At 41.1% G+C, this 19,152-nt stretch overlaps 1 protein-coding gene across 3 annotated transcripts in view; it reads left to right on the top strand.

Annotated features, from left to right (window-relative positions):
* slc37a2 (solute carrier family 37 member 2) overlaps positions 1 to 19,152 on the top strand; it is a 67,063-nt gene that overhangs the window by 32,950 nt on the left and 14,961 nt on the right. For 2 of the 3 annotated variants that reach the window (XM_008428668.2, XM_008428667.2), the window contains exons 11-15: positions 4,438 to 4,500; positions 4,603 to 4,688; positions 17,534 to 17,582; positions 18,025 to 18,098; positions 18,203 to 18,281. In XM_008428668.2, coding sequence (XP_008426890.1) covers positions 4,438 to 4,500; positions 4,603 to 4,688; positions 17,534 to 17,582; positions 18,025 to 18,098; positions 18,203 to 18,281 — 351 coding nt within the window. Of the gene's footprint in view, positions 1 to 4,437; positions 4,501 to 4,602; positions 4,689 to 12,864; positions 13,257 to 17,533; positions 17,583 to 18,024; positions 18,099 to 18,202; positions 18,282 to 19,152 lie in introns of those variants that run through there. The other variant, XM_008428669.2, reaches the window with a different exon arrangement.

The raw sequence follows: 19,152 nt of genomic DNA, 5'->3' as shown, positions 1-19,152 counted from the left end.
TCTTCCACAGATGAACTATTGGCTCACTACAACAAAAGTCTTCACAACATCCTGAACAATCTTGCTCCACTTAAAACCAGATCTTTTTCTTTTACTCATACTGCACCTTGGTTTAATTCCACTCTTCGACAGTTAAAAACAAAAGGACGTCGCCTTGAAAGACTGTACCAAAAAACTGGTCTCACTGTTCACAGACATGTATTCCAGTCACATTCTTTTATACAAAGATGCAATTTCTTCAGCCAAATCAACATATTATTCCACTTTAATCAATTCTAACAAGGATAACTCCAAAACTTTATTTTTTGTACTTGCAAACATTACCAAACCACTAGATTCCCTTCCTCCCCACCTGTATACCTCTGATTTTTGTAACACTTTGTAACATTTTTTACTTCTAAGATAGAAATGATCCATCAGAAACTTATACCCAGTCTCGCCTTAACATCACCTGTCCCAGTTTCAGTTGTTCCTACCAATTCATTCTCGGTCTTCAGCCTTCCCTTTGTTGATGATGTCACCAAATTAATTCAAAAATCTAAATCTTCAATCTGCCATTTAGATCCTCTTCCCACTGTTCTTGTTAAAGCGACCCTCCCCTCTCTGTCCCCTCTCATTACTAACATTATGCATTCTTCCCTTACTACTGCTGTTGTTCCCTTGGCTCTAAAAACTGCAGCAATAACCCCAATACTTAAGAAACCTGGTTTAGATCCCAATGAACTCAATAATTTCCGTCCTATCTCAAATCTTCCWTTTATTTCAAAAWTTCTAGAAAAGACAGTTGCTGCTCAACTCCATTCTCATCTTTCCAGCAATAATTTATATGAACAATTCCAATCTGGCTTCCGTCCACTCCACAGTACAGAAACGGCGCTTCTTAAAATTACAAATGATCTCCTCCTTGCTGCTGACTCTGGTTTATTATTGATATTCCTTCTACTTGATCTGACTGCGGCTTTTGATACAATTTCACATAACATCCTTATTGACAGATTATCCTCTCTTGGCATTGTAAATACACCTCTCAGCTGGTTTCGTTCATATCTGTCAGGCTGCTCTCAGTTTGTTCAGTTAAAATCATTTTCCTCTCGCCCAGTTCCCGTCTCCTCAGGTGTTCCTCAGGGCTCTGTCTGGGTGTCATCCTCAATAGCACCCTCTCTTTTGCCTCCCATGTCAATAATATCACTCGGTCAGTTTATTTTCATCTCCGAAATATTTGCCGTCTCCGTCCTTCTCTCACTCCGCACTCCACTGCTGTTCTGGTCCACAGTTTGGTCACATCTCGTTTAGACTATTGTAATTCTATACTTTTTGGTCTGCAACAGAAAACTCTGCATAAATTACAATTGGTTCAAAATTCAGCTGCTCGTATCATTACACAGACCCCTTTAATTCATCACACCTATTTTACAACAGCTCCATTGGCTTCCAATCACATATCGCATCAACTATAAAATACTTCTAACTTTTAAAGTAGTTCACAACCTCACACCTTCATATCTCTCGGACCTCCTTCACATTGCCACACCCACCCGTTCCCTCAGATCCTCTTCTTCTGTCCATCTCACCGTCCCCCCTGGTCGTCTTGTCACTATGGGGAGCAGAGCATTCAGCCGCTCWGCTCCCAAACTCTGGAACTCACTCCCACCTGATCTCTGGAACATCGAGTCTTTGCAATATTTTAAGTCCAAACTCAAAACCCATTAGTTTGAACTAGCATATAGCCTTTAATTATCTTTGTACTATCTTCTAAATCTTGTTTGTGTTTTTATGGGTTTTTTTTTTATTACCGGTATGTATTTTATAATTTGCTTGTTTTTATGTCAAGGTGACCTTGGGTGTCCAGAAAAGCGCCTACAAATAAAATGTATTATTATTATTAGTAATTGTGGCGTACCCACTATTTCGATCAATATTACACAGCCCAGAAATGGAATCAGAATTAGAATTAGAATAACTATGAACTTAGAATCCCGAAATACTTAGACTCCTGTTCTCCCAAACCAGAAATGGAATTAGGCCAGAGGAAACTTATCAACCCTGAACAGGAACACCTAGTTTAGATACTTTAGATCAACATTAGATTATTTTTCTTCTTTTGCTCTTTTTTTTCTTCTTTCCTTTGGTTTTTTTAATTTTTATTTCCTTTTAATTCATGTAAAGCACTTTGAATGGCCTTGTTGCTGAAAATGTGCTATATAAATAAAATTACCTTACCTTTCACCTATATGAACATTTATGAGAACTCGTTTCTTTGGAGAATTTTTCACTGAGGTATGAGTCAAGTTTAAAAGCCACTATATTTGCTTTGCTCCCGCATCTCTATGTGAACCGCAAATGTAGGTGAGCTTTAAGTGTGCAGTGAGATTGATGTATCTTTTTGAACAAAGAGTTATGTACAGCGTGTGCGTTACATCTCAACACGCTGCCCAGCACGTGACTCCGTGTCTGCACTGATTGAGTTTATGTGTATGTTCTTTGTTAGACGGTGCGTTAGTCTAACAACACAGACTAGGTGGCTGAGTCTGTGGAGGAGATTTCACGCTCACCTCATCAACATGTCATTGGCGGCACGATGCTTCAAACTGTAAAAGTATTTGCCTACTTACACTCAGGCAGAGTTGCTGCGTGCGTGGAGATCATAAAAACTCGTCCCATAAAGCTTGGGCAACCAGCACTTATTAAAAACTCAAAAGCCACATAAATGTAGTAAAGCCACATAAATTTAATCTCCCAGTTTGTCCCTCTGTATCCAGCAGAGAGAGGTGCAGTGCAGTGGCTTTTCATGCAGGGCTGGTCCAAGGTTGTATGAGGCCTTGAGCAGAATTTGATTTAGGGGGCCCATCTTGTAATTTACTGAGATGTTTTTGTGAACAAACAGAGCTCAAACTCAAAGGTTCAACAAAAATGGAAGTAATTGGTATATATTTTGTTGTTTTTTATTGTTTGTTGTCTTTAAGATTCTATAGTTGTGGGTATTATGTGTATTGTCGGCAATGCATTCCAGTAACATAATTACCCAGTAATATTTTTTAATTTCCTGTCATCTTAACATCTTTTAATGTAAAAACAGGATGGCCTGCCTCGGCGCCCCGACCACCAGGCTTAGCAAGTTGTCTTGGGGAAACCCTGGGTAACAAATCCTAAGCGATGTGGAACTATAACGCACTGAGTGAATGGGGAAGTTTGCGTGTTGCGGCGGAAAATTGAAGCACGTCAAAATGCATCAACACAAAGAAGCTAATACGACATAAAAACAATGTTATACTTGACGGAGTTTGGCTACATGGAGGCTCACTGCAGTAAAAAAGACATATGGAGGATCAGATAGCAGGTAAAGCAGCACAGCTACAAACACTCACCCGGATTAGCATGACGGCTAAACAAATAACCCGCAAAATGATTTAAGTCTTGGAGCTGCGATGTAAGACGCTGGTTCTGCTCTCGCTGTTGAACCGCTGCTACGCTACAGGTAGTAATATTTCATAGACGGAGCGCCGCTTCTGCTCCACCTGGTAGTGACTCTCACACCTAACCTCTGCTTAAAGCTGCAGCATCTAACCTAAAAATACATTTTACATACGTATTAAAACTGTCCTAACATGAGACACATAATCTCTAAAAAAATAATCGATCTCCTCCCTGCTCTGCATAATTACTCCGCTCAGTCAGAAACAGCCACTCAGAACTAGCAGTAATCAGCTAGCCGCCATGCTATCAGGAAGTTTTCATTCAGTAACTCTGGATTGTTTATTGTAATGGAACCTGTATTTGCCTTTGAATGTTAATTTTTTTTGGCAATGTTGAGAGGTTTTATTTTGGCTCTTTGCATTATTTAACCTCTTCAGAGCCTCCATATGTTATCAGTCTGTTAAAGATAGTATTATTGATAGCAGCACAATTTGCACAATGCCTGTTTAGTTTAGTTTTCTTCTTGGAAAAAGTTATTAAAAACAAGTTTTTGTCTAAATTAAGGTGAATTCATGGTTCCTTTTTCCACATAATGTAACCGGTAGCGTTTATGATAAAAAATAAAAAATAAAAAATTATGTGATCGTATCGGTGATCGGCCCTCATGGGTGATCAGTATCGGTATAGGCAGGAAAAAACCTGATCAGCATATCTCTACCACAAATGTAAGAGGGGGTAAAAAACAAGTTCATACTTCTACCCACTCCTTTGAATGTGTAAATATACTTTGCTACTGTTCTTCTTTTGTTTGCTTTTGTTTAAATTTGTTTGTATACAACTTTTATTCTTTTATTACTCTCCGTTCAATAAAGTCAAACCAAACCAAATATTATATATTTAAATAGTCTGGTAGAAGAAAGGAATAAAATTATGCACAATTTTCATGCAGTGCAAAATCTCGTCTTCATATACAGTGTATATGCAACTGCATGTTTAATGTGTGAATTTTTTGTTTTTTCTCAGCACATTTTCAAGCAAAACAAGCGGGAGACATGTCAACGTTATTTGATGTAGGAGGGATTGTTGGTAGGTTTTGATTGGGCAGTTAAAAACACCTTTTGGTATTATACTTTTTTGCTGTGCAAGAATGTAAAGACAGTCAAATGAATGCCTCCTTTGTGTCCACAGGAGGCATCATGGCCGGCCTGGTGTCTGACTTCACGGGGGGGAGAGCGTCAACCTGCTGTGTCATGCTGATTGCTGCTGCACCGATGGTGAGAAATCTCTCATCTAGCAACTTTATGATATAGAAGCACACTTAATTGAATTGATTTGGTTTCCATCAAATTGTAAAGGGAATTTTGAGCAAATTTATAAAATTTTGCAAAAAGAAAATGCAATTTAGCTGTGTTTCCATCTTCTGGTTTGGAGCGAATCAGTCAGGCAATCAGATGTTGATGCACTGATCCAATCTTACCTGTATCAGTTCTGATACTGAAAAGAAATCTAGACCAGTAATCAGTGACAATATGCCCATCCATGTGGGCAGATCTATTCAATCTAATTCTATGATTTTTGCTGTAAGCGACGTCATCTTTTATCATTTGTTTTACATTATATTCAGAATTCCTAATTGCACTTTCTGAACCATTTGAAAGAAGATTTGCTGCAGTTTATTTTTTATTTTTACATGTTTGACCAAGGCTTTTTTTTTTTTGTCAGTTTTTTATTTTTATTTTACATCGACTGTTATACTGAACAGGCTGCACTGTTGGTAGAGCTGTTGCCTTGCAGCAAGAAGGTTCTGGGTTCGATTCCCGACCCCGGTCCTTCTGCATGGAGTCTCCATGTTCTCCCTGTGCATGGTGGGTTTTCTCCAGGTACTCCGGTTTCCTCCCACAGTCCAGAAACATGACTGTCAGGTTAATTGGCCTCTCCAAATTGTCCCTAGGTGTGAGTGTGTGTGTGCATGGTTGTTTGTCCTGTGTGGTGTGTCTCTGTCTGTCTGTCTCTGTGTTGCCCTGCGACAGACTGTAGACCTGTCCAGGGTGACCCCGCCTCTCGCCCGGAACGTTAGCTGGAGAGGCACCAGCAACCCTCCTGACCCCACTGAGGGACAAGGGTGTAAAGAAAATGGATGGATGGATGGGTGGATGGGTGGATGTTATACTGAGCAAAACAATTCTGCATGTTTGACCAAGCTTGTGAAGTTTTGGCGTATTTAAGTGTGCTATACTGGTGCAGAATTATAAAATAAATTTGTCTTATTGTACTTTTATTCCTGTATTTAGAAAAATAAATATTTTAAGTCAATTCTGCACTGCTTTTCTGTATCGGATCAGATAATACTAAACCTCAGATATTGAATCAGAAGTAAAAAAAAAAAAAAAGGGATTGGTCCAGCCCCTAGCTAGGGGTGGACAATATGAACTTAGAATTTTATTGCGATATTTTGTGGTACTATTGTAACAACGCTAAAAATTATGTAAACAAAATATTTACAGCCTTATTGCTTCTTTTTCTAGGCATTTGTTTGACTGCCTAATTTATAGCGTGCTGTACCATGTTATATGTACATGGCACAGCATTTATAGTGCCACAAACGCAAATACTGCTCTTGAAAATCATTCCCATGCCATGTGACATTCGCTTTTTCAGAACTTAAAGATCATACTTACTTAAAGAAGTATGATTTATAATACTAAACTGCACACAGTAACTGCATCCAATCATATTTACTGATCTTTATGCTCAAACAATGGAGAAAATGGTAAAAACAACAATTCCAATAATACAGTCAGTTTTGTTTTTATTTGACATCATTAACTGAAATTTATCAAATTTCTTCTCCTGATGAAAAGTTTTTCAATTTAAACAATGTGATAAATGCCTGTTAATGCTATGTATGGCTGCAATAAACAAAGTACAGGTTGCAAACTAGCAGGTGCCACACATCTCAGAAAAGTTTTGTGCCACTGTTAAGGCAGAACTTATTCATCAGTTGAGTTTTGCACCTCAACTCTTTTGGAAAAGTCAACATCCACCTGAAGTGAGCATAAAAACGTTTTTGCAAAATTTAGGAAGTTATTTCCATCAACCTTTTCTAATTCAAAATGTGCAGAAAAAACATTGATGGAAACAGTTACTCATACCTTCCAGAACAACAATTATCTGTAGTCTACTCCAAGAAAGTGTGTTTATGTGACAGCAGTTAATAATCTGTATTATCAGAAGATCATTGATTATTATTTTATGCTGATCAGTGATCATAATCCTTAATATTTCATGAGTCAGTTGAGTCAAACAGGGATCAGATTTACAATGATTAGAAATGGAGTGTGAAATAAAATATTAGACAAATAATAAAAATAACTAGAAAATTTCTGCAGAAATTTTATGGGGCCTGCCAAAGTGTGCCCGTCGGATTTTTAATAAAGCGTTCTGATGCTGTTACGACTGGCTCAATGTCATAACAAAAACGGGAGACCATGCAGGGGTTAAAGTGTAGAAAAATGAATATTTATTAACAAAAACAACAATGGATTGTRGATATCAGTATAAGTGGTGTGATGCAAATGCTTGGATGTGTTGTATGAGTGTATATGGAAGTGTTGAAGTGCCAAAACAAAGACAAACGCAAATGTGCAAAAAGGAGGGGAGCTGAGGCCTGGCAACAGAACACCATAAGCGTCAAGCGGCAGAGTGGACGCYGAAGGCGACCCAGAAGATGAAGGCGACCAGGTTTAAGTACTCTGCGTTCCCAATCAACCTGATCAGCAGCACCTGTAAAGGGGAGGAGCACAAGGACAGACAAAAGCAACACCTGCAGCGCAGCCCTTAAGGCCCAGGGCCGTAACAGATGCTACAAATTAGCAATAATGCTAAAGAAAGCTGCAATATAGTCAATAACCTGTGGGGAGTCAGAAGCATGTTCACTAAGCTGTACTTGTACCATTTAGTATGTTGCATAAGATAAAATTACCCAAAATGCTAATAAAAGCATGAATGCTATCAGTAGCATGTTTGGCATCACTAGCATATTGTCTGTCATTACTTACTCCATTCAGTATACAAAACATTGCTAATAAGTAAGAAAAGCACTCTGATGCTTAATATTGGTGTAAGCATGAAAATTGGAGTTATGAAATGTAAAATGTTTTATTGTGAAAGGCTCCCCGGATGGAGGAGATAGAGCGAACGTTCGATGACAGCTGAGGGCTGGTCAGCTGAGTTCGATGACAGCTGATGGTGTAGCGGGAAAAAAAATTAAATGTTCGACACTGAGAAAGAGCTTAATTATTTTCTGTGGATTATTCTGCAAAGGAGAATCACAGTGGACACCCACGAGTCTTACACTGGTGGCAACGGTGTCGAACTTGGGACTCTTCTCACGGTTTGTCTGATTTTTTTTTCGTGAGCTAGCCGTTACTTAAGTACAGCATCGACGGTTGCTTTCCGTTTTTCTTTTAGCTAGCAGTGTTACATAGGCGTTTTCGCTCGGATTATACAGTTTCATTCACCATGTCAGAAGACGACAGGTCAGCCACATCCAGCCGGGAGCTTCAGCGCGGGGCTGAGGACAGCCTACGTTTTCCGGTTGTTTCGATGAGGGGAATCCCACTCCCTCCGCCCTTCTGCAACAATGGCCGTGAGTCATTTACACTGTGGGCTCGCCGTTATGATGTTATTCAACAGGCTCGTTATAAAGACAGTACCGTGGATTTGGACGCTAATCTGGCTCTGGAATTACAGACCCTTTTGCCGCATGAACTTTTTATAGTGTGGGACAATTTACCAAAGGAGACACAAAGTTCATTTGAGGCTACCAAAAAGCATCTCCAGGACGCGTTCGGGCAGAAGGATATCATTGCCTCTTTTCAGACTTTTCCCAATGCACTTCATCGCCTGCCAAATGAAGCGATGGAAGTCTATGCTGCAGATATATGTCGTCTAGTCAAAGAGGCATTCCCTGATTTTGAGAAAAATGTGAGTGAGTACATGAAAATCTCCCGTTTCATTGCTGGTTTGGATCAGGAGCTACAGATCAAGTGCCATGAGAGTGGGGTGAAGACGTTTCAGGAGGTTTTTGAGGTTGCAGCACCAGCAGAGCGAGCTCGTCAGGCTGCTCGTTTAATATCACCAGTATTACCAGGTGCTGTAGCACAAGTTGTAAATGCATCTTCTGTAAATACTGTTTCCAGTGAGCAAGCATATCTTAAAACTGCCATACAGGACCTCACTAGTACTGTAAAGGATCTCAGTAAAGAACTAGGGACACTAAAGTTGAAGTTGGATAACAGAGATTCTCGTTCACCAGCAAGACAGTTTCGCCAGCCTTCCCCTGAGTACGGACACCAATCTGGGCGCAGTCCAAATGAGAATCTATACAGCAGGGGGTATAGATCTGGTTCCCCTTCTTTCAGGGCCACCAATGGAAAATATTCACGGCCCAGTGGCTTCTACAATGAGGACAATAGAGGATGTCGCCAATCATCTGGGAGACACCAATATGAATGGAGGCAGAGGAGCCAAAGCCCTCTATGAAAACATGTCTCATTTCAGGACCAAAAATTCATGGCACCTCCACCTATGTATCATCACCAACCAGCTGACTACCATTCCGATCGTAAGCATCCAGCTTACTCAACTGATGGCTCATACTACCAGGGAAACGAACACTAGCTGTTGAGGAGGGGCGCTCATCAGCTCACTCAAGTAAGGCCCAAAATGACGGTGGAAAATGGTGTGTCACTGCCACCTGGTGGTTCCCCACCTACCACGCTAGAACTTCCAGAACCTAGCACAATAATGGCACCAGTAAGTGAAACACCTTTTACCTCGTATATTAATGGGATCTTAGAGGGGTCTGACACACATATTATGTTGGAATCAGGTTCCCACATTTCATTTATAAGTGTTAAAACCCGAATGACGTTAATGATGAAAAACGTTATCTTATCAAAAGCAGTGACGGGCCACACTTTAGACACGTTAGGCACCATTGAAGTGACTCTGAAGATGGGCTCACATACCTTACACCATGATGTGCAGGTGATGAGGAATGTTAGTGAAAGCACTCTTCTTGGTATGGACTTTCTACAACTCCATAATACAGTTCTGGATTTTGGTCGGGGAATCTGCAATTTATACGGAGCAGATACCTCTCCTCAGAAAACCCCTGTTGGCTCCCTTAAACTGTACAGCATGTATAACAGAATGTACAGTGGTTCCACCACATTGTGAGGTCAACTGTGAAGTGTCATTAACACCTCCGACAGTAACTGTGGACATTCCTGATGTCTATGATGGCTGCCTTGAGCCTTACCAGTTGGACTTGGTTGGCATTTCGGTGGCCTGTACTCTATCCACAGCAAGAAATGGTTTTGCTGTTGTCCTCCTTCTGAACCCAATTAATGGATCTGTTACGTTGCAACCTGTGATGAAAGTAGGACAGTTTTTCCCTGTCTTTAAAGAGGACGTCATCGTGAACAGTACTCCAATTCAGCCAACCCCTATATGTCGCGTTGACATGGACCAAACCACCAACTCAAATCAATTCAATCAACAGCTCCAAGTTAAATTATTGTCACTTTTTTCTCCGGGGCGCCTTTAAACATAACATTAGTTCAGTAGGTGACTGCTGTTGCATAAGAGCCCCAAGGTGTATGTTAGAATCCAGACAGACATGAAGGGATATCTTCTGCATAAATAGCAGACGCATGTGCATTCAACTGCAGAGCAGTGCAGCCCATCTTTAACGGGTCGTTAGATCACCGCAGTTATCTATCTGCTTCACATTAGTTATTTGTCGCTAGTCAGCGCACTATTCTTTGTCATCTGAGCTATATTATAACTTATGCTACCCAGGCCCGGCAGCAAGGGCGGACATCTGGGTGCATTGCCGGCTTCAGTTAGTTGTGTCCCGGCTGTCTGCAAGCCCCGTGTTTTACCTACATGGCCAATTCTTTGATAGTCCTGCACCGACTTGGCACTGGAGTCTCCTCCACTTCCCTTACCGTGTCCTCTGCAACCTCGTTCCGCAATTAAAACAGTTTTATGTGCAGTTAACGCATCGTATCTATTTTTCAAACTGCCTACAAACGCAACGTGAGCCCGGAGACGTTCACACCATTGCTTAACAAGACGCCCGTGGCTATTGTCGTTGTGTATGTTCAGCTACGTAGATTCATTCTGCCTGTTGAAGATTCTAGGTTGGAATATATTTTTGGAAAATCTCTGGCTCTATCTTCTGCTCACGGATCCCAGGTTCTCCCGGCGGGCTGAAGTGAAACCACACAGTAAACGATCGTAGACGTCACAGAATTATTGACTTTAATCCAAAAGAAGACATGAAATTATACCCGAAACTGCAGAACAGAGACGTGCATTAATTTACCTGAGACGAATGGAAAGAAGGAAGAAGAAGGCAAATATGCGCTTAGACGTCTTTGGAGAATTGCACGAGCCAATCCGAGTAGTTACTCCCGTGTACAAGGTTTTATAGTAAAGGCGTATTCTAGTCTTCTATTTCTTCAAATAAGGCGTATCCTTGCTCATCCATCCAGGAGCTGTCTCTGACCCTCTTTAAAGTTAGTCACTCCCTGCACTTTGTTTTCAAGATCAAGCACCTATTGTCACTTTTATCTTAAAGCGGAAGCAGAACTTCTCTACTGGCCAGGACTCCTGCTGTTTCACGGCTTTTCACAGTTTGTGTGAAGCTGGAACTTCTGATGGTTTCCCACACAAAGGGCAGTTCAAACAACCTGCTGGTAACATAAAGGTTAATAGGGCAGAATAAGTTATTAATCTGAAAACTATAATTGGGCTTTCCAATCAAGACATGGCAAGTTCTAAAACTAGCATATTTTAAATGTATCTCTTATCATGACCTAAACAGCCGATTCAATCAGTTAATCTCGTCTGGAGCAGGGGTTCGGGTCTCGGCTGGCCTTCACATATCAGCGGCTTGAGGCATGAATTATCATTTACCTAATTGTGGACTTTTGCTCCATTGCGACGGCGATACGTGAAGTAGAGTGGCTTGCCAACGTAACATGAAGTCGGCTAATAATTCCTCTTTGGTTCGGTTGAGCCCGTCCAGCGCTTTTTCTAATTATTAATCAGCCTTTAATTCCTATTGATGAGGGTCTTTGTCCAATCATTGTTCCAAAAAAAATTTTTAAAAAATAAAAAAATTGCTCAGTGTCCATTCACTACTTATCAAAAGCAACCTTAAATAGAAACTGGTTTAGTCTCAATGTAAAACATGTTTTTAGCATCCGATTTATAGGAACTTTTCCAGACGCACAATGTATAGCGGTGTTTCATATTTCATTCAGGTAGCACAGTACAGAACAATCCAGAGGATTTAAATGGTCTGGCAGTCGCTATTTCAGCAGGTGATCAACAAGTGATTCTTTTCGTAGCTTAAGTTTTAGATTTTTCTTAGTTGTTTCAACTTCAGGATATTCCTGGTCTACTTGCTTCACCGCTATCAACCAATCCGTCCCATATTCTGATGTGTTCAGTTCAAGTCCCATTGGTCGCTTCTCAGTTCTTATCTCAAGATCTCCTGAAATCAGCAGATTATTTCCCAGGCCATCCTGCCACTTTCAGGTTACACAGTTAGTTCTCTCGCTTACCCCGGTCCCACACTCAAATGTGCTCATTCCAGTCTCGCTTCTAGGCCAATAGACATTAGACACTTACCAGTCATTCTCGTGGGTCTGTCACTACGGCAATCAGCACTTGCAGGTATCCTAAAGCTCACAGCCCCATCTAGAGTCTGAACTCCCAACCCCACTGCCGGGTCCAGTGGAGTTCAATCACATGGCACGTCTCAACACGTCAAAGCTTTTCGACGAGTCTAAGATGGCATTTCCTTTCTATTTCCCATTTTAAATTCAGCCCGTCGGGCATGGCCCTTTTTGGGGGGACCTCCTATAGTTGGTTCAGCTTCACCTTCAACAGCTCGAGTTTCCAGCTTTTACAAAATTGTTCCCTGGCCGTAACCTGTTTCCTGAGGGGCTATCTCCGCAAGCAATCCCAAGTCGTCGCTGTCATCAATCGTGTGTTACCATAAAGCTGAACCTTCATCACTCCATTTCATGTCATCAACCAACTTTAATCTTATCTCTGCTCGTTTCACCCCTGATCATTTTGACTCTATTGTTGATGAGCCGTCTCTCTCCACCTCTGCTCAGTTCAGTTCAGCTATTAGATGGAATCGCTCATTTCATGTTCAATCTCAGTCATGCTCTGTAATTTTATTTTCTATATGTCCCCTGTTTCTTTTATTCTCATTTCGAATCTTGGTTTCTCTTTATGCTCATCCATAGCTTTAGATTATGTTCAACCTGTCTCCGAGCACTCCCTCGATGTTATGTCAGCACTCCTGTCTTTTTCAGTATTCTCTTCTTATAATTATGCATCTCTTCCCTGTGTCCATAGCTCACTCTGTACCAGACGAGCACTCCGCATTTCGCTGGTGGTGGTTGGTCTACATTGTCCAAAGTGTAAACTTGCTGTAACCTTGCTGTATGTTTAACCTGTTATTACTCACTCGCATCCTCCAAAGATTGAACCGGCAAGTCTACTTCTAGCTTCTTTGTCCCTCAACCAATCAGCTCTATTGCCAACCTTTCGGTTTCCCTGAAGCTATYTCAGTAACCCATCAGCTGGCCCTTTAGCAGTCTGACTCCATGCCATCCCAGTAACCCTGCGTGTCTGCCCCTGCAGCTGGCCCACGTCCCAGCGTCGTTCAGTCCCTGCAGCTGGCCCATGTCCCAGCGTCGTTCAGCCCCTGCAGCTGGCCCATGTCCCAGCGTCGTTCAGCCCCTGCAGCTGGCCCATGTCCCAGCGTCGTTCAGCCCCTGCAGCTGGCCCATGTCCCAGCATCGTTCAGCCCCTGCAGCTGGCCCATGTCCCAGCGTCGTTCAGCCCCAGCAGCTCGCCCATGTCCCAGCGTTGCCTGCCCCTTCAGCCTGCCCTTGTCCTAGCCTTTCTCTTTGTTGGTCCATGTCTCAGTGTTTTTCCTTTCCCTCATACTTTTCAGTGTGGCTCCCTTACCATGGGCACCCTACCCTACAGCCTTTCTCCAGATATATTTGTGTCACCTAGCTTCCCAACTCCTGCCTGGCTCCGTGCCTTCAACTATCCTTCACTCTCTTGCCCGGTATTATTTCAGCTCTTTCCTTAGCAGGCCTTCATTCTCCAGATGAGCATCATAACATGAAAACCCCTCTATCAATCAAATTTGTTTCCTCCTATCAGCTTCTCGTCTTCTAGTTTTCTGCACTCCTTCGGCCTACAACCCGTACTTTTCTTAGCCAGAGACAGAGTTTCTATACTTGAGACACTCAGCGTCGGTCTCAAGGACGCTGACAAAAAAATATAAGCCTTAGCAAAATGTCGAAAACATTTTAATATTATATCTTCTATTATCTTCTAATATGGAAGCTTTAGCGAAAGTTCAAGCTGGAAGACTCCACCCCCTTCGTTCGCCCATCGACATCATGCTCATCTCCGACCTCAGCGCTGGACCTCACCCGGCGCGTTCAATCAGCAATCAGGCTCTGCGTAAAAGGATCCACACCCAAGCCGTCAGCTGATTCCCAGCTGCGTTCAACCCACCACCTCCCCTTCTCCACCCACATCCTTCAGCTCTAGGATGGCACCCTTTCCCGACCACCACCACCAGTGTCGGGCCCCGGGGGAGAGCATCCCTAATCAGTTATCGGGATGTTCATGGAGTTCACATCAAATCTCAGCTCAACTCAGCTACCGGGGCCCGAGCGCCAAAGAACTGTTATTCATTCCTGTCATTAAATCTTTTAATTGTTCCCTTTTGTCCGACTGAGTCTCTCCAGATTGAACTAATATTATAACTATCTCGAGGAAAAAAGATCATAAAAGCTAATATCACTTACCTGAGAGTATTATTGAGGCTTTTATTTTGAAATTTTGTAGTAAGTGTCATTTGAAATGTCAACACTAATGCCATGCGCAACAGTTGTTTGGTTAAACCAGTTATCTAATGGCCAAAAGACCAATTCTATGATGTAATAATCTTCAAGGCTTTTATTTTGAAATTTTCTGTGAGCTTAATTTTAACTTGCCAAACTAATCCCATGTGTAATAGTTAGTGTTAAATCATTTGTATAATGCTCAGAGTTGGCCACAGTTAGAACATGGCGTGGCCTGCTCTGCTCTGTGTAATTAATCCCCTGCCAACTTCAGCTGTCGCTGGCCTACAGGGTGAAAGTAACTTCTGTTTAGCTGACATTTCCGCCATGTTGTAGTTCTGACATGTTGCTGTGGCCTCTTTTATAACTGAGTCTTGCCCATAGCTAGAACTACAGTTATGGCATGTTTGCAGTCCTAAGCAGCTGCTGTGCCCTGCTCTGTGTTCTGTTGCTATGGTAATTAATCAATCCCCTGCAGCTGTGAGAGCCAAAGTGTGGGAAAATTCTATTCAAACCAGCCTGTTTTGAAACCAAAAAAGCCCTTCGAACAACTCCTTCCCGTTCAGGAATCGTGCCATGTATTCGAAAACCGTTTGAAGCGTATGAGAAGGCTATTTGTCTTCTCCGATATTCCCGCGTTTCATATCTCTACCTCACTCACAGTATTAACAGCGATGAGAGATAGATGATGTGCGCTCAGGTCTGACATTTTTCAGAAATATATGGAAAAACAGGTCTGAGCGTGAGTTTATCCTGTCGCGCCACATCGGACGGAATAACCTGGAGAGAAAACGGTAAGCCCTAGGGCAGGGGTCATCAACTCCAGTCCTCCAGGGCTACCATCCTGCAACTTTTAGATTCACCTGTGCTCCAAAATGTCTGAATTTCCTCACCAGCATTCATTCCTCTCTGCAATAGGCTGGAAATGAGCAGTTTATTTGATCCAGGTGTGTTTGAGCAGAGACACATCTAAAAGTTGCAGGACGGTAGCCCTCGAGGACTGGAGTTGGTGACCCCTGCCCTAGGGAAATTTTGAAAACATTTTACCGGAGCAATCGTGGGTATCTACGTCCTGAGCGACTTTTAGGCAAATCGGGCGATATTTGTGGGCGTGAGGGCAAGTAAAAAATAATTTTGGGGTCAGAAATCCACTCTCACCCACACTCTAGTGGAGCGGCACTCACACTCTAACTTTCCGAAAAATCGAAAACTTTAGGTCGCTTGGAGACAAAATGTGGAGAAACCGTAATTTGTATCAAAGTACCGTCTTTACTTTAGAAGAGATCACGGATGTATCTACAAACTGAAATTTGAATGGCATTTCTACGTCAAATCACGACGACACAGAAATCCTTCGAAAATAGTTTTTTTTTTTTTTCAGATTTTCCGTCGCCTCGCTCCATTGACTTGAATGGGGTTTTTGGAGGTCTTTTTTCACAATTTACATTGCCATGGTAACTCCGAATCCCACCAGAAGTAATAGCTCCCCTCACGGCATCGAGCCACTCGTTCTGATACCACATTTGTGGGGGTGCACACAGCGGTACGGTTATTGGTTTCATCCATAAGGTGTGCCAAGTGTGGTCCAGCGCTGGACGGTGAATGTACTCTGTATCTGTTCCATTTGTATGACATGTATGGCTTGTAACATTTGATCAACAGCCTGTTTTTATACTTAACCAAAACTCATTATTTCTTAAGGTAATTTACACTGAGGGGTTCTGGTCGTGTATTGAAACTGGTTAACAGACCTGGTGGAGCACAGAGACAAAAATGAATAAACTCCAACATGACAATTAACAGAGTTTGGCTACATTGAGGCTTAATGCAGGAAAAAATGATATCTGAAGCTGTCAGGCAGCAGGTAAAGCAGCGCACAACTACCAACACTCACCTGGAAGGGCGTGGATTATTTGCTTAGCCTTTGTGACGGTCACAAAGCTAAGCAAATAACCCAGAAAATAATTTAAGTCAATGAGCTAGTGGTGTAAGACGCTGATTCTGCTCTCGCTGTTGGACCGCTGCTACGCGCTACTGGTAGTAATATTTCACAGACGGAGCGCCGCTCAACCTCCACCAGACTGAACTATCACACCGAACGTCTGCTTAAAGCTGCAGCATGTAACTTAAGCAAACAAACAAAAAGATTTTACATATGTATTAAAACTTTCGCTATGTCCTAACATAAGACAGATAATCTCTGAAAAAAAATCGATCTCCTCTGCCTCCTCCCTCGGTCAGAAACAACCAATCAGAGCCAGTTCAGAACAGCTAGCCATGCTGTCAGGAAGTTTTAATTCAGTAATTCAGGATTGTTTCTTTTGATGCAACCTGCATTTGACTTTGAATGAATGTTTCCACTTTTTCTTGACATTATTTGATATAGGCTGAGAACCTTACTGTTAAATATTATTTTACTGATTTCAGGTTTTTCAGTTGTCCTTTTGACTGAATAGCTGCTGTATTGTAACTGCAAGTATTTTGGATGTATTATGTCTAAATTTGGTGAATTTATTGCCAGATAATTTTTCCATTTTTCCAGATCACATTGTAGCATTTATACCTAATGCGAAAAGTTAACAGCCAATCCAGGTGATTGGCAGTAATCGGACCTCATAGGTGATTGGAATCGGAATTGGCAGCAGAAAAGCTGATTGGAACATCCCTAATTATGTAATATTTATATTTATTGTGCATTTATGTCAGATTTGCTGTTCGACTCACCTCACTTGCAAGCAAATTTCCTTAATGGTATAAATAAAGTTGATCGATTGGTTAAAGGCCATCATTTTCAAAAGGTACTTTTAATCTGATTAACAAGCCACATCTTAATACATATTCTAATTTATCAAATATGACTGTAGAGTTTTGAAAACTTCATAATTTTTTACCCCTATTATTAAGAATACTGAGTTATGTGGAGAAAAAGAGTGAAACCGGATGTTAGAAATCAGTTTGTCTACAGGTATAAAATTTAGGTCCTAATATCCAAAAGTGCAAATTTTACCCTAAGCCATATTTGCTTAGGGGAAATTTGTTGACGGTATTTTTTATTAGTTTAATATTAGAAGTCCATATGTAATGTTAACTTTATGAAGGAGTGGGATGGTGGTCATTTCTATTTTATTTACACCTTCTGTTCATTTTGTTTCCAGCTCTTCCTCTATAATTACATTGGACAAAAGAGCCTCGGGATCACAATTGGTAAGAGGCAATTAATTCTGGTTTTTATATTATTTCGACACAAATTTTCAGACGGATGTTTTATCTACTTTACCTAAATAATACATGCACAGACTTTAAACTTTTGATGTCAAACAACTTTCCCCAGACCTGTGAAAGGTAATTAGCCAGCCTTATCTAAACTCTGACTGGTTTTTAAGGCTAAATAAACATAAAGCTTTCAGAATAAACACTTTTATGGCCAATGCAGCAAAACATGGCTTGAAATAAAATTTCTTCAGGAAGCAGCAGCTGAGAGAAGCAGCATATTATGCAATGTCACACTAGATGAGCTTGTTTGTTTTAACATCTATAAATGAAAAGAGGTCGATTAATGGAACATTTAGACACTTGAAGCCATTAGATTTTTAAATATTTTGAGTTTAATGTATGAAAGAATTTAAATTAACATTTTCACATATAGGTATGCTGCTGCTGTGTGGAGGCCTTGTGAACGGACCGTACGCCCTGATCACCACGGCTGTATCTGCTGACCTGGTAAGATCTCGAAACATCATAACATTAGATCCTGTGCTTCCTTATCTCATTCCTGTGCCTAGACTTTAAAGCCTGATAGACATGATATTTCTGTTTTATTGCAGGGAACACACGAGAGTCTGAGAGGAAACTCCAGAGCTTTATCAACTGTTACTGCAATCATTGACGGCACTGGATCAATAGGTATGCATTGTGAAAACCGTACATCCCCTCATCTGTTGATGCAAACTTAGATTTTTCTAACGTCATTTTAATACATTTTTAGTAAGTTGATGGAAAAACAAAGTCATTTTATATGAACATAAAACCTGTCCATATCAGCTTTCCAAATGCAAACCACAAATGGTTACTTCCTCCTAAAACTGACAATACAGTAAATATTTCCCTTTAATCCAAAGCTAAATTATTTTCTCATGACTGGGTGTAAAAGGAAACAGGGGCAGAGCTAGAGGGTGGCCATGTTTGCATGTAAATTCCAAAAGGTATAAATCAGTGTTTCTCAACCATTTTTCAGCCCAGCGCCCCCCCAGTTTTTATCCAGGTCCCTCACCGCCCCCACCAAAGAATTTGTAGGCTACTTTGCACTGACTATTATTTTACTATTAATATAACTATCACTATTGTAAATGTTTTGATTTTTATGCTTGTTTCTGCATTTATCATCAAAAATAATTTCCCAGAGAACAAAAAAGTCATGGGAATAGAAATTATTTTCACAGGTGTCTAAGAAAAATGCAATGAACATTCAAGTTAAAATTTGTAGGCCTAACAGCAGCCAATCAGAGTGCAAAAATATTCTTGTTCTGTGCCATTTTCTAGTTGTTAAATAAATGACCAGATAAAAGATGTTCAACATGCCAGTTTAAACTTTGATCTATTTGCAAAACGACTGAGCTCTGCAACATTAAAACATGGATAGAACTGTAACTACATTAATCATAACTCTTCATCTCTTCAGTGTTTCTGTCAGTTTCTGGTGGTGCAGCTCTGTGCTGCCTTCAGGAGAATGGGACATCAGAGTATCATCCATAAAATTTCACCCACATGGCATTTA

The sequence above is a fragment of the Poecilia reticulata genome, linkage group LG14 (assembly GCF_000633615.1).
Source record: "Poecilia reticulata strain Guanapo linkage group LG14, Guppy_female_1.0+MT, whole genome shotgun sequence".
Taxonomy (NCBI): Eukaryota; Metazoa; Chordata; class Actinopteri; order Cyprinodontiformes; family Poeciliidae; genus Poecilia; species Poecilia reticulata.
Note: the sequence above shows the minus strand (reverse complement) of the source record. Positions and strands in the feature narration are given on the sequence as shown.